Here is a 16,055-nt window from a genome sequence, read left to right as displayed (position 1 = left end):
TGTGTGTATTGTGTCCAGAACCACCCCTTTCCGGTTTACAGTGGGAGTTTTTGGAAGTTCTGAGAAGTAGAAGTTGGATGGGATGAGTGATTGCAACAGAGCTGGAGAGATGGATAATGGCAAGGGAGTCCAGCAAGGGAGATTGCTGTAAAGGGGTCTTTGAAGTCAGGGGACTCATTGACTTTTAGAGAATTTCGGGGACTGGGAACTTGGGGAGTGGGTCCAGCAAAGGGAAGGAAACGTGGGCCTAAAACTTTTCAACAATACCCTACGTAACGAGACTGATGGTTCAGTATGTCCCCTAGTTCTGGATTGGAGGCAGTTGGTTCAGAGATTGGTATTTAATAAATGCCAATTGTTTGAAGAAGAAATAAGTTTATTGAGACAGATTTCATAAAACCAGTGGACAAAAGGGCATGTGAAATCCAGATGTTCAGATAGTGTCTGCTATCTATATCACCCAGTGCTGAAATGAAACTTTTTCTTTGGATTTATATACACAACTTAATGAAAGAACTGGAATTTATATGACTTGCCTGGGGTTCGGAGCAAGTTTAAGATTGATGACCAACACAAGTGCAGACAACTTGTGGTTCTACTTTGAATCTTTAGAACACCAAAGCCCTCTCCTCTCCAGTCGCTTTTGTTTGCCTTTCATCTGTCGTCTGAAGAATGTGGTTTCCTTTCATGGGCCGGAGGCAAATGAAGTCAGGGCATTGTTTTGTGATACATCGGCAGAGAGATTCAAAGTTGCCTTATTTTCTCTCTGCATAAATGTTCCGAGGAGGCAAAAATAGACTGTGCTTGACAAGTTGCTCCAAATCTAAATGTCAACAAGATGGGGACTGTGCCCCCTGGAAACACTTGCCTTGGTGGCATGTTCGGGCAGGTGCTATCAACTGTTTTATCGTGAGAGGTAATCTTTTGCATTTTGCTGTGTGTAGACTGGTGATGTACATCGAGAGAGACAGCAGAAAGACCACTCCAGGCAAGGAACAGCAGAGCGGCAATGAGTACCTGTCCAAATGCCTGGACCTGCTCACCTGTCACATCGTGCAGGAACTGCCACGAATCCTGGGTAAATTGGAGTCTCGTCCTCAGGCCCCTTGCTGCTTACCTTTCTGCGACTTGGCATTTAGGCATCCCTTCTTTTTTGTTCTTGCCGGTTTTTCTTTTTTTTTCAGGCGAGTGCAATGACACTTTTTCTTGAATGTGTAGTTTCAAAATTTGAATGTGCCTTATCTGTTTTCATAATTATTTTGTATCAGTGACATGAATGAGGCAATGAGCAGGCTAACGGTTACATTGAGTGTCATCTAGCAGTTTTGGAAAATAGAAGGAAAGCATTTTAATTGGTTAAAATTGGACTTAGGCTATCATTTTAGGTAACTTTTCTCAAGATTTCTCTCTGCATAATTCTGAAGAAAAGCTTTTTCCTTCAGGTTATAGCCACAAATTTATTTTTTGTTAAAAAAAATTTAAAATGCATAGGCATTAACATTTAATATTAAAGAATTTTGATATTAAAGTTCAAAGTTTGAAATTTTCTTTGGTCTGAATAAAAGATGAAAGTAATAATGATTTGCAAAGGATGTTTATTACAGCTAACAAAATTGGTTATTCCACTGTTATTTACAGACATGAAAATAATCTAAGGAATGCGTACGCGTACGTTTAGTTTAAATCTCATTCCATGCTTTTCCAGCAGATGTAGCTATAAACCAGAAATGTTTAAAATGTTAAATTTGACCCAACCCATTATGGGAAAAGATATTTAGGTGCAGAAATTCAGAATATTAAATCAAAGTAATGAAAATATCTTCATGGCTGATTTGACAGTAACTTTTTGCTCCTTACTAATACTGTGGGAGATTTTTGCCTGTTAATGACTGAAAATAGAGCATTTCAAAATTTATTTGGATTGTAACCTTTTTAAAATCTGCAAACCAAAGGCCATGAGCTGGTCAATTGATAGTTGAGTTTCTTATTTCCTGACTCGTCCTATCTCAGGAGATGAGGGATTCAGGTATCCAACAAACAAGTTTTATTTATTATTGGACTTGCCATCCGGTGAGAAGTATTAGGAATTGGTATCTTATTACTACCACCCTGTTCTATTGTTAAAAAATTCAGACCTATAATCTGTTCACTTGTAATTTTCTAATAACTTTTTTCTGTTTACATAAGTAATGAGTGCTCATGGTTGAAATTTGGAAAGTGCAAAAAAAAAAGAAGAAAAAAATCATTTCTATTTTAAATTTCTAGGTGAGATACCAATTTTATATCCATCCTGACCCCAGAGGCCACAACTTTCTGTTGTAAGGTCAAGAGTTGTGAATAAAACAATGCAGCTTCTACCCACTTCTTTTATTTGGAGATTAATTGCCTCACTCAGCAATCCCATTAGTGTTCAACCCACAACCAGTGGTCCCTATGTATCTGTGGTCTCTAACCTCACGTGTGCTCTGGGGTGTGCTTCGCAGGTGACATTCTGAACGCCTTGGCTAACGTTTCTGGTCGTAAACACCCATCCACAGTTCAAGCGAAGCAGCTGAAGATGTGTCTCCCCCTCATGCCTATAGTGCTTCACCTTGTAACGTCTCAGGTATCATCCTGTTTGGAAAAAATGTATATAAATGTGACTCCCTTCTTTGTAAACTGGAGCTGAGAAACATCAACTCAGACAAAACATTTTCATTTTTCTTTTGTACATGGCTTTCGGGATTTAATCTGTGGAAACTTTCATCACACAGGTATTTCGACCTCAGGTTGTAACAGAAGAGTTCCTTTTCAGTTACGGAACTATTCTTGTGAGTAATGCTGAATTCTTCACGTTCCTAATAAAAATGTGGCTGTCTCTACTGTTTGTGGGATTTGGTGTCAGAATGAGGTAATTTTAAAGTCTTAGTGGTACTTATTGTCTCTAGGGAAGTGACCTTTTTATATTTTATCTGTTGACTGTAAGAAAATTTGACATTTGGAGGAAAAATACATTCTCTTCTGATAATGCACTTTGTTCAGAGACAGACCCAAGTAGCGTAAATAAGTCCATAGAAAACATTTTCATAGATTTTGATATTAAACATCATGAAAAAAATTAAAATAATAAATTAAAAAATTTTTATATATTTATATTTAAAGTGTGCACTTTGACACACTTTGATATGTGCACCCCTACGTTTATAGCACCACTATTTACAACAACCAGGACATAGAAACAGCCTAAATGTCCATGGACAGAAGAATGGATAAGAAGATGTGGTACATATATATAATGGAGTGTTACTCAGCCATAAAAAAGAATGAGATAATGTCATTTGCAGCAACAGGGATGGACCTAGAGAGATTATCATATTAAGCAAAGTCAGTCAGACAGACAAATATCATATGATATTGCATATATGTGGAATCTAAAAAAAATGATACAAATGAACTTATTTACAAAACAGAAACAGAATCACAGACATAGAAAACAAATTTATAGTTACCAAAGGGGAGGATGGGGGAGGGATAAATCAGGAGTTTGGGATTAACATATACACACTAATATTTAGAAAATAGATAACCAGAAAGGGCCTACTGTATAGCACAGGGAACTGTATTCAGTATCTTATAATAACCTATAATGGAAAAGAATCTGAAAGAGAACAGATTTATACATATATAAAAAATGGAATTCTGGGAATATAGCATCATCATTACTTTGGCTAGCATTGTTGAGTTTTGTGCAGTATCTCTTTTGTGATGGTATTTCTCTAACTTGAGCTCAATTTTTTTTTTTTTTGAGCTCAATGTAATCTTGCCTTTAATTTTGAAGAGATGAGTAACAATGAAAAACAAATCATCATATTATCTTTCACTTTGATTTTTGCTCACAAAAAATAGCCTCTTTGTTCAAGTTGTGGCTCGTGAATTATGTTATCTTTTTCCCTTGCCTGGAATAGTTACAGTATGTACTATTGATAAAATGGGGAGCTGTACAAAGGGTCACACAGCATCTTCGGTCTTACTTTGATATTAATAATAAACAGTGAACGGAGATTTTCAAAATGCCATGTCATATAGGTATCTAGTTAAAATGAAGTAAACATCTCAATTTTATTGCTTGTTTGGAGTAAAAAGAAATGATTGCCACCCACAAGTGAGAATATAGTTTTCTAGAAGAGTCATCATATGGTGAAGTATGATGTTTTGAAGTATGAATGTTGAGAAGAGAGGTCACTGATTTTTGTAAGCAGTGTGTTTAGTCAGTGCAGTACGGGTCCTTTTGTACTCATTTTCAAAGTGTTATCATCCTTGAGTCCTGAATTCTACAAAGCACATAATTTTCCTAGTACATTCATGAATTTGAAAATTATTAGAATTTTGTCTGCCACCTCCTTTAATTTGCTTTTTTAATCGTTTTAAAGGACAATGTGGGCATCATTTTTAGCAGAACTATAATTCTATATTTCTAACTCCACTGCACTATCATATTGATGCCTGAAAAGAGTAATTTTGCCCTTGTAGCCCACCTTGGAACATTTTGGCACGGTGATCGTTTGGGACAGATATAATTGTGTTCATTCTCTTATTTTTTCTCCTGTAGTACTTTTCTGGGCCTACATTAACTGAGTACAGTTTAGGTTTTCAAGGAACTACCAATATAAAAGTCCTCCAATATAAAAGTCTTTGTGGACTTTAGGGAGACCTCATCTGCTCCATGTAACTCATCGGCTTCCACTGAGAAAGGGCCTCCTCATCTTCTTCTCCCAGGGGTGGGTGTACCCTTTGAAGGTTGGGGGTGTTCTGTAGGGCTCTGTATGGGTTTTCTTAACAAAAGCACTTTCAGGGCATAGAAAATAACTTGCCTAGTTCAAAGGTAATTGTGATACTGAAAATTCTTTAGCAGTCTTTTCCCTGATAATGTCGCTCAAGTACTGGGAGTTCATACACATAATGAAAAAGGTCTTTTGGCTCTCTTTGGACCATTTTCCTGGTTTGAGTCATGGCCAGTCCCAGAAATCTTTTGTTATTTTTCTTACCTCATCTGTTATTTGGCCTTAGCTGTGTGTTCATCTTTCTTTACTCGGTGTTGATGGCACTGATCAGACACTAGTCCAGGGAGAATAGTATTGGCTAAAATCAAGGACCTGGATTTAGTTACCCACCCAGCTCTAGTGTACGTTATGATGAACCGTTGAGAGTTAGATGTTGCTTCTGTGAGTTGATTCACAGTCTACTCAGAAGATGCCACAAATACTGTTGAAGTCACAGTGCCCCTCTGGTGCCGGAGGCATAGCAACTCCCGGCAGCCTACAGCCCCTTAGAAGTTCATGGTGTTCATTTGCACGGTAAAGCCTCTTGAGTTTCTGCTTTGAAAGAATTACTTTACATTTTGCATAGGCAAGGCTTTCCTGAAGTTGTTTGAGAGGTTTTGGGTTTGTTTTTTCTCGGGGGGTGGTGGTGGGGAGGTTGCACAGTTACAAATGTTTGTAGGCCAGTGTGCAGAATGGCTTTGTGGAGCTGGCCAGAGCACAGTGCTTCTCCCGTCCTGGTGGCCTGGGGGACCAGACCATTCATGTTGTATACACTTAGCACGGTGTTGTGAAAGCCCTGTTGTTCTACCTGGAGGTAAATTATAGTTTTAGTGTTCTCAGAATGTGTCTGGTTGAGTAGCTACTGTATTATGGCAGGCCTGTTGTCCTTTTATATTTAAAAAATACACCTTAATTTGAGGTATCCAAGCTTGGTCCACCTTTAGTAGCTGTATACTTGGACTTCTGCTGAAGGAGCTCTCCAGGAACTGCTGGCCTGCCTCAGGTGGTATGATCTCCCCTCATTAGAAGGCTCCTGACGGCACAGGCCGGAGGGGGCATTGGAATTGTGTTTCCCATTGGCTTCAGTTTTCCTACTGGCACCAGGCATGGTTTGCCTGTTAACCTATAGACATCTTTTATCTTTTTGGTAGAAAAAGTCACGGTACTTCTTGGAGGTATGAGTAGAGGAATTAACTTTTGTAAACACTTCTTCCCCAAGTAAAATGAAGTTTTGGTCTCCATTATGTTTTAAAGAGGCAAGTGTTTGGAAGCAATTAACAGGGCACTTTTAAAACCATTATTAAGCTTTCAAAGGGTCCAGGCCAAAGAGAATACATAGCTGATAATTTCTATTTTCACTTCTTATTGGCAGAAGCAACGTGCCATTGTATCTGCCTCCCTCTCCAGTTAAAAAAAAAAAAAAGTACCTAGGGATACTTTTAGCAGGGAAACATCTAGGGAAGTGCTATGAGGAAGTTCTGCGGTTAATTTCACCATAGTTCTTTCGAGCCTCGTTGAATTGGGCTGAGAAACAGGAAGTAATGACAGGAAGGAAATCTGTTTGAGAACTCATGATGTGTATTATCCTTATGTTCACTGTGTTTCTTGTGTCCTTCTGAAAGTGCTCTTGATTAATGAGCTGAAGAAGAGGACTTTGTTCTTAAGTTCTGGCCTCATCAGTTGATAAAAGTACAGTGGTTGTGTGGTGGTTATAGTTTTCTACAAAAAGACATCAAAATTCAAATTTTCAAATGAAAGAAATGATAAAATTATTGTGATTTTTCACATAAGAATATAATTACAATCTCTGTCATTGATAAATCTTCACTCATCCTGGGCATTGGGATGATTATTAAAAGACATACTCCTGCCCTCTACAGATTTTTATTTATTTATTTATTTAATTTCATTGTTTTGGCTGTACTGTGCAGCTTGTGGGCTCTTAGTTCACTGACCAGGGATTGAACCCGTGCCCCCTGCAGTGGAAGCTCTGAGTCCTAACCACTGGACTGCCGGGGAATTCCCTGCAGATTTTTATTTTAAGTGAATGTTGTTTTGTTGATAGATTGTGACTTCACTTGTACCAGATAAAGCAGAGAGAGTGTACTCTTGTATTTTTAAAAAATATACTATATAATAATTTTTTTAAACATCTTTATTGGAGTATAATTGCTTTACAATGGTGTGTTAGTTTCTGTTGACTATATACTTATTGCCACACGAATGTTCTTGTTGTAAGGTTTTTTCCTTTTTTTTCCTTTTTTCTTTTCTTTTCTTCCTTTCTTTTTTTTTTTTTTAATACAGACCCCGAATTGATATACCCACCTTGCTTTGAGAGCTTATTCTCAGCTTCTCTGAAGTACTGAATAGTAATGCAGGGCACTGGTCTGCCCTGGACGCACAGCTTTCCCTTTTTCTCTCTAGATAGGGCCATTTTTTTGCCCCACAGTAAGTGCCCATCCTATTTGTTCCCCTGCTAAACTCCCAGCTTTGAAGCTCACACCCTTAGAAGATGCCCCATGTACTGTGGTCACCTACAGATTTTTCTGGGTCATTGCTTCTCACTCAGAGTCTTTTAGCACTGGGCTCACTGTCGTTCTTAGAGAATCGGGTATCCCTAGGGAGGATCCTTCCAACACCTCAGCCTCTCAGCTCCTCAACCACCTCTCTCCCCATGAGCTTGTCTTTCCTTCCCTCAGTTCCCTCCGCCCATGGCCTTATATTCAGCGTCACTGCTCTCTGGCTCCCACACCTAATTTTCAGCTCTCTAGCCCTGCTCCCCATCTCCAACAGCCGTTTAATTCCTCTGAGACTTAAATTGGCCTTTTACCACTTTGCACTCACCATCCTGCCCTCCCTGGGCCCGGTGACTTTTCTCTTTACTCCCCTTAGAGTCCCTGGTTCAACCCCTATCACTGCCACACACACCCGTAATCCCTCTCCTGTCTCTTCCTCCATTGTCCTCCTCTGGCAAACCCAAGTCCTCGTTCAGTTTAATTCTCTACCTACGGCACCCCTGCTTTGAGTGACTAAATATGGCTAGAGGAAAACATGACGAAAATAGCTGGTCTCACTTTAAATTCATGACTGCTCATCTCAAACAAGCCCTCTCTGCAGACTGGGACATCTAGTTCCTTTTCCTAATTTATACACCTTCACGCTCACCTAGATGACTCTTCATACGTTCCCTCCTCTCCTTGAATCTGCAATGCCTCCCTGCCCTGTCCTCACTCTCACCTGATTAATTCCTATTACACTGAGAATGAAGAAGAAAGAATAGATCCAAAGAGATTTAAATTGGTAAATCATTGAAACATTCAGTAGGGATTTTTTTAAAATTAAACTGGGGAGGTATAAGGAAGAAAATAAATTGAAAGAACCCTGTAGTTTCACCATCTAGAAAACCCTTGTCGCTGTTAAAACAGAAAAAAAATTAATGCATGTGCATAGCTAGAAAATTCCAACAGTGCAGAAAAGCAGAAAATGAATAGTGAAAGTGGGCCAGTAGTCCTCCCCAAAGGGAGCCTCTGCGAGTGGTTCCTGTGACTTCTTCCTCGAAAATTTTTGTTCACATCTATGTTTGTATATTATCTATATATTCTTTAAAAAATCATATAGAAAGATCATACTATAAACACTGTTCTCCCTCTTCTTTCTTTACTTAAGTAAGCTATTGACATTTAAGTAGACTTATTGAAGTCAAAAGACATCTTTTTATGAACTCTTTTCAACATCAAATCCATATTTATTCAGCCAGAGTTATGTGCCCATGTTGAAATTTTATGAAATTATTTCAGCCAAATTATTACGAAAAGCTTACAGTGCCTCTTTTTATTATTTATTATGTTATTTCGTTGTTAGTCTTTTTTGTTTTAGTTATAGACTGAAAAAGAGAATTCAAGCATTTATAAGACATATGCTTATTAAAGAAAATGTAGAAAATTATAGCGATATTGGAAGAAAAATATCACCTATAACTATCAGTCGTTAACAACCATTGTTAACATATTGTTGTTTACTTAGTGTTTTCAATTCATGTATATGCATTTGTGTGTAGAAATCTACGTATGTATATATAAGATATGTATACGACTTATACCAATACATGTGGTTGAAACTATGTTGAGTATATATAGATTTGTATTCTTTTTTCCATTTAACATTGTATCATAACTATTTTCCCGTATCTTAAAGTTTTCTTCACTTTTTTTTTTTTTTTTTTTGCGGTACGTGGACGTCTCACTGTTGTGGCCTCTCCCGTTGCGGAGCACAGGCTCCGGACGCACAGGCTCAGCGGCCATGGCTCACGGGCCCAGCTGCTCCACGGCATGTGGGATCTTCCCGGACCGGGGCATGAACCCGTGTCCCCTGCATCGGCAGGCAGACTCTCAACCACTGCGCCACCAGGGAAGCCCTTTTTTCACATTTTAATGGCTACATACTGTCCCATCTGTATGAACTGTATACAGTTTGATATCATTTCAGTAAAGTTTAAAAATACTGAAACAAAAATAGTATTTAGAGACATATGTATATGTGGTAAAACTATTAAGAAATGCTGAGGAAATGATAAATTCATGGCAGTGGTTATCTCTGGAGGAATGACAGGCAGGTGGGATGTGGGAAGCTCATGCAAAGAATTGGGAATATCTTAGTTCTTAACTCGAATGGTAGGTTTAAGAGTCTTTATTCTTTATAACATAAAACCTATCTGTATATCTTCTTTTGTGTATGTTATATATAGTCTTGTTTTTTGAATTTTATTTTATTTTTTTATACAGCAGTTTCTTGTTAGTCATCCATTTTATCCATATCAGTGTATACATATCAATCCTAATCTCCCAATTCATCACACCACCACCCCACCCGCCACTGCTTTCCCCCCTTGGTGTCCATATGTTTGTTCTCTACATCTGTGTCTCAATTTCTGCCCTGCAAACTGGTTCATCTGTACCATTTTTCTAGGTTCCACATATATGCGTTAATATACGATATTTGTTTTTCTGTTTCTGACTTACTTCACTCTGTATGACAGTCTCTGGATCCATCCATGTCTCAACAAATGACCCAATTTCATTCCTTTTTATGGCTGAGTAATATTCCATTGTATATAATGTGTCACATCTTCTTTATCCATTCACCTGTCGATGGACACTTAGGTTGCTTCCATGTCCTGGCTATTGTAAATAGTGCTGCAATGAACATTGTGGTACATGAGTCTTTTTGAATTATGGTTTTCTCAGCGTACATGCCCAGTAGTGGGATTGCTGGGTCGTATGGTAGTTCTATTTTCAGTATTTTAAGGAACCTCCATACTGTTCTCCATAGTGGCTGTATCAATTTACATTCCAACCAGCAGTACAAGAGGGTTCCTTTTCTCCACACCCTCTCCAGCATTTGTTGTTTGTAGATTTTCTGGTGATGCCCATTCTCACTGGTGTGAGGTGATACCTCATTGTAGTGTTGATTTGCATTTCTCTAATAATTCGTGATGTTGAGCAGCTTTTCATGTGCTTCTTGGCCATCTGTGTGTCTTCTTTGGAGAAATGTCTATTTAGGTCTTCTGCACATTTTTGGATTGGGTGTTTGTTTCTTTAATATTGAGCTGCCATGAGCTGTTTATATATTTTGGAGATTACTCTCGATTTCATCTTTTATAGCTGTTATCAGTTGCCTTATGTATTGAGGTGCTCCTATGTTGGGTGCATATATATTTATAATTGTTATATCTTCTTCTTGGATTGATCCCTTGATCATTATGTAGTGTCCTTCCTTGTCTCGTAACAGTCTTTATTTTAAGGTCTATTTTATCTGATATGAGCATTGCTACTGCAGCTTTCTTTTGATTTCCATTTGCTTGGAATATCTTTTTCCATCCCCTCACTCTCAGTCTGTATGTGTCCCTAGGTCTGAAGAAGGTTTCTTCTAGCCAGCATATATATGGGTCTTGATTTTTTTATCCATTCAGTGAGTCTGTGTCTTTTGGTTGGAACATTTAATCCATTGACGTTTAAGGTAATTATTGATATGTATGTTCCTGTGACCATCTTCTTAATTGTTTGGGGTTTGTTTTTGTTTTGTGGTACGCGGGCCTCTCACTGTTGTGGCCTCTCCCGTTGCGGAGCACAGGTTCTGGACGCGCAGGCTCAGCGGCCATGGCTCACGGACCTAGCTGCTCCACGGCATGTGGGATCTTCCCAGACCGGGTCACGAACCCGTGTCCCCTGCATCGGCAGGCGGACTCTCAACCACTAAGCCACCAGAGAAGCCCTGGGGTTTGTTTTTGTAGGTCCTTTTCTTCTCTTGTGTTTCCCACTTAGAGAAGTTCCTTTAGCACTTGTTGTAGAGCTGGTTTGGTGTTTCTTAATTCTCTTAGCTTTTGCTTGTCTGTAAAGCTTTTGATTTCTCCATCAAATCTGAATAAGATCCTTGCTGAGTGGAGTTATCTTGGTTGTAGGTTCTTCCCTTTCATCACTTTAAGTATATCATGCCACTCCCTTCTGGCTTGTAGAGTTTCTGCTGAGAAATCAGCTGTTAACCTTATGGGAGTTCCCTTGTATGTTATTTGTCATTTTTCCCTTGCTGCTTTCAGTAATTTTTCTTTATCTTTAATTTTGCCAGTTTGATTACTATGTGTCTTGGGTGTTTCTCCTTGGGTTTATCCTGTATTGGACTTTGTGTGCTCCCTGGACTTGGGTGGCTATTTCCTTTCCCATGTTAGGGAAGTTTTCGGACTATAATCTCTTCAAGTATTTCCTCGGGCCCTTTCTCTTTTTCTTCTCCTTCTGGGACCCCTATGATGCGAGTGTTGTTGTGTTTAATGTTGTCCCCAGAGGTCTCTTATCTTAGGCTGTCTTCATTTCTTTCATTCTTTTTTCTTTATTCTGTTCCACAGCAGTGAATTCCACCATTCTGTCTTCCAGGTCACTTATCCGTTCTTCTGCTTCAGTTATTCTGCTACTGATTCCTTCTAGTGTAGTTTTCATTTCAGTTATTGTATTGTTCATCTCTGTTTGTTTGTTCTTTAATTCTTCTAGGTCTTTGTTAAACATTTCTTGCATCTTGTCTTTTTCTGAGGTCCTGGATCATCTTCACTATCTTTATTCTGAATTCTTTTTCTGGAAGGTTGCCCATCTCCACTTCATTTAGTTGCTTTTCTGGGGTTTTATCTTGTTCCTTCATCTGGTACATAGCCCTCTGCCTTTTCATCCTGTCTGTCTTCCTGTGAATGTGGTTTTCGTTCCACAGGCTGCAGGATTGTCGTTCTTCTTGTTTCTGCTGTCTGCCCTCTGGTGGATGAGGCTATCTCTAGCTCGTTTTTTAAAGGAAACAAACTGATATATTTCCTGATTGTGTGTTTCATAATAAACTGGTAGGAACACTTTAGTGATTGTGATGAATTATTGGAGAGTCAGCATGAACTAGCTTGAGAGTTGAAAACTCCTGGGGGCTCAGTCTAAGGTAGGGGACACTTTGTGGGTTTTACCTCCAGAAGCTCCACGTAGTTCTCACATTAAAGATTGGGAAAAAATCTCATGTTCTTGACAGTCCAGTGATTAAGACTCTGCGCTTCCAATACAGGCGCTGCAGGTTCGATCCCTGGTCTGGGAACTAAGATCCCACATGCTACTAGTGTTGGAGGGTCTCCTGCAGAAGTAGGGGGGTGGCTGTGGTTTCCCATGGGGACAAGGACACTCTATAGTCTTTTATATTTACCAAAAATTTTAAGAAAATCATTGGATTATAATAAGATCTATTGATATTTTCCACTCCAGGCTAATTGCTGACATAATTATTATTTTTTATTCCAAGACTATCTTATATTTTATTTGCTATTTGTTATCATATCTAAAATATGATGTATGTATTATTTTGTGAGCTAGGGGCAGGCACTCAGTTGCAGTGTCTCCGTGCATCACCAGCACAGGTGCTCCGCCTGTTATTAGCCGGGGCAGTGATGGTTTCATTCACATCATGTTCACAGAGCACCCCGTCTGTTCGGAGCACTCACTTGGGGTCTGGGAGGTTCACCCCAGGTTGTTCACAGCTGAGCTGCTCAGGCCTGCCTCTGAAACATTGTTGGGGGTCATCTCACAGGGAGGCATGGGCATGGTGTGTGGGGCACAGTTAAGGGAGTTGGGTTCGGGGTACAAAGTATGTAGGAGGGTCTCAGAACAGTGGTGAATTTTGAAGACAGGCCTTTAACTGCTGCATCTTGATGCAGTACTGATGCTCAGGGTAGCTAAAGCTTGACCTCCCTTTGAGATGACTGTTGCTCCTGATTCAGTGCCATCCTCACTAATGTCCCAATGTACTGCGTGAGTAAGTTTGGCATGTTGGAAATGGTTTATGTGTCAACTGGATTATCCTCACTTTACCAGGTTGACCTTTCTGTGCTTATATTGCTATTGATTTTATTTTAACATTTCGTCACACTGGTAGTGATTTGTATATTTAAAAATGATTATAGTTTATAGTGTATATATACTATTCATATGATCATGTTTCAAAGCTATGATTATAGTGTTCATAATATGTATATAGTACTTAATGCCTTCCACGAGTTTTTTCATTAAGAATGATAGATAGAGTTTTGGGCAAAATGTTACTGTTTTTTTTAAGGACCCTCTTATAAATATTATTTATTTGCAGTTACCATTCATGTGTAGTGTAGAATTATCCAAGTTTTAAAAAAAATTTCTAATGACTTTTGTGTGTTAACTCCATCAAGAGACTTTGTAAAAATATTATCTTTCCGCTTCTGGGTAAAGAAATTAATGCCTACTTATCCCATGAAATTTAGAAACTGTAGAAAAATATAATGCGAAGATAAAAATCCCTTGATTCCTACTGCCTGGAGTTCATCATGGTGAACATCTATAGGATCATATATTCAGTTTTTTCTGTGCATGATTCTTATATCAGAGCTATTTTAAAATCTCTATTTATTAACGTTTTTATTTTTTACAGAGTCATATTAAATCAGTAGACTCAGGAGAAACTAACATAGATGGAGCCATAGGTGAGTAGACCATGGGACATTTTACATGTATACTTGAGGTATTCTGATATTATGATTTTGGACATATAAATAAACATCTATAATAATTAACTGTATTTCTAGGACTGATGGCATCAGAAGAATTTATCAAGATCACCCTGTCGACTTTTGAAGCAGTGATACAGTATCCTGTTTTATTGAAAGACTATTGCTCTACGGTCAGTTCTGGTGACTTTGGAGAAAGATACTTCTTTGTTTACTTGGTAATTCCGTATATAAAGAGACTAGTTTACATGTGCTTGGTTCATATATGTTCCTCACATGAAATAACCATTGAGAAAAGTTGCCCCTTGACAGGATGAACATAAGAAATCCCTTCCTTCCTTGTTGACTTGTTTTTGGTGGTTCTTTGCTCATTATTTTCTTTCCCTTCTGGTCCACGCCTTACCCCCAGTGTGCTACTTCTTACTCCTTGCCTGATTATTGGTTGTAACCAACAGCGAAGACTCTTAGAACAGAGTTTCTCAACCTTGGGCTATGGGCATTTGGCGATGGACAGTTCCTTGCTTTGGGGCACGTCCTGGGCATTGTAGGCTGTTTACCAGCATCCCTGGCCTATACATAGTAGATGAGGGTAGCACCCAGTCCAGCCCCCCTCGGCCGCAACAACCAAAAGGGTCTCTACACATTGCTAGATGTCTTCTGGGCAGTGAAATTGCCCCCATTTGAGAACCTGTGCCTTAGGGTGAGCCTTAGGTGAGCTGAGTGACGACTTTAGAGGAGGGAGGAAAGGTTTGTGACTACGTTCTCATCAGCAGAAAGCCTTCAAGAAGAGGAGCCAGGTCAGACGAGGACCACAGCAATCATTTTCGTATTCTCCTGGTTCTAGGGGTTGACTTAGGTCAGCAAGGCAGTTCTCAGTCAGGGTCTTTCAAGAGGTTCCAGTCAGTGGTGCCTGGGGCTGGAATCATCTGAAGGTCACTCCCTCACATGTCTGCCTCCAGCTGGAACTCTGCAGGCATCTCTCTCTCCATCTCTGTGGGTGTCTCCAGCAGGGAGAATTCAGGGTGGCCCGACTTCTTGCATGGCAGCTTAGGACTTTAATGATACATTCTCAAGAGAGAGGGGATAATTATAATAATAATAATAATTATTATTTTTTTGCGGTACGCGGGCCTCTCACTGTTGTGGCCTCTTCTGTTGCAAAGCACAGGCTCCGGATGCGCAGGCTCAGCGGCCATGGCTCACGGGCCCAGCCGCTCCGCGGCACGTGGGATCTTCCCGGACCGGGGCATGAACCCGTGTCCCCTGCATTGGCAGGTGGACTCTCAACCACTGCGCCACCAGGGAAGCCCGGGATAATTATTTTTTGAGGCTAGGAAATGTCTACCAGCTCTTTATGGTTGTTCTCTTTTCAGTATATTTTATTATAAAATATAAAATACAGAAAAGTGTATTAAAGTGTGTGTAGTTTGATGACTAGTTGTAAAGCAAAGTGCTCAAGAAATCACCACCCAGTTAAAAAAGAAAAAACAAAACACAATGTTACCATTCTGAGCCCCGAAGTCCCCTCAGTCACAAATCCTTTCCTCCCTGGAGAGGGGACCACTATCCTGACTGTCATAGTAATCATGCCCGTGCGTTCCTTTGTGGGCCTGTGCCTGCATTCTTAAACAATGTAGGCTGGTTTTGCCTGCTTTTGCTGTTTGTTTCAATACCGTATGTATGCATTTGTGACTTGGGTTTTTTTGCTCAGTGTTTGTAACATCCATGTTGTTAAGTATCTTTGTGCTTTTATTCTTCATGAGTGTATAGTGTCCCATTATAGAAACCTGAGTATATGAAATATCACAGTTTACTTATTTATCCTTGATAGACATTAGGCCATGTCTAGTATTTGGCACTTACAAACAATACTGCTATAGATTTTCTTGTTTATGTATTTTGCTCCACATAAGCATGCATTATTTCTGGGGTACATACATAGGAACGGAATTAGTGGTTATAGGAAATATGCAAACTCAGTTTGTCTAGAAAGTGACATTGTGTTTTCCAGAGAGGTGGTGCCAGTTTACTTGCACACCAGCACTGCAGGACCTCATGTCCTCGTTCTTCCCAATTCTTGTTATTTCAGCCTTTTAAATGAATGGGTGTATAGTGATGTTTCACCATAGTTTTAAATTGTATAGTCAAGACTACTTATGAGGCTGAGTGGTTTTTCACATGTTTACTGGCCATTTGGGAATAATCTTTTA

The 16,055-nt window shown here is 39.4% G+C and overlaps 1 protein-coding gene across 7 annotated transcripts in view; it reads left to right on the top strand.

The window, feature by feature from the left end:
* Positions 1-16,055, top strand: part of ULK4 (unc-51 like kinase 4) — a 530,371-nt gene that overhangs the window by 149,868 nt on the left and 364,448 nt on the right. For all 7 annotated transcript variants that reach the window (XR_004352053.1, XR_004352054.1, XR_004352055.1 and 4 more), the window contains 5 exons: positions 945-1,078; positions 2,484-2,605; positions 2,754-2,810; positions 13,770-13,821; positions 13,924-14,018. Coding sequence is in view for 4 of the 7 variants with exons in the window: in XM_032647445.1 (XP_032503336.1) it covers positions 945-1,078; positions 2,484-2,605; positions 2,754-2,810; positions 13,770-13,821; positions 13,924-14,018 (460 nt within the window). In the remaining 3 variants the exon portion in view is untranslated. The remainder of the gene's footprint in view (positions 1-944; positions 1,079-2,483; positions 2,606-2,753; positions 2,811-13,769; positions 13,822-13,923; positions 14,019-16,055) is intronic.

This window comes from Phocoena sinus, chromosome 11, assembly GCF_008692025.1.
Source record: "Phocoena sinus isolate mPhoSin1 chromosome 11, mPhoSin1.pri, whole genome shotgun sequence".
Lineage (NCBI taxonomy): Eukaryota > Metazoa > Chordata > Mammalia > Artiodactyla > Phocoenidae > Phocoena > Phocoena sinus.
This window is presented reverse-complemented; position numbering and strand designations above follow the sequence as displayed.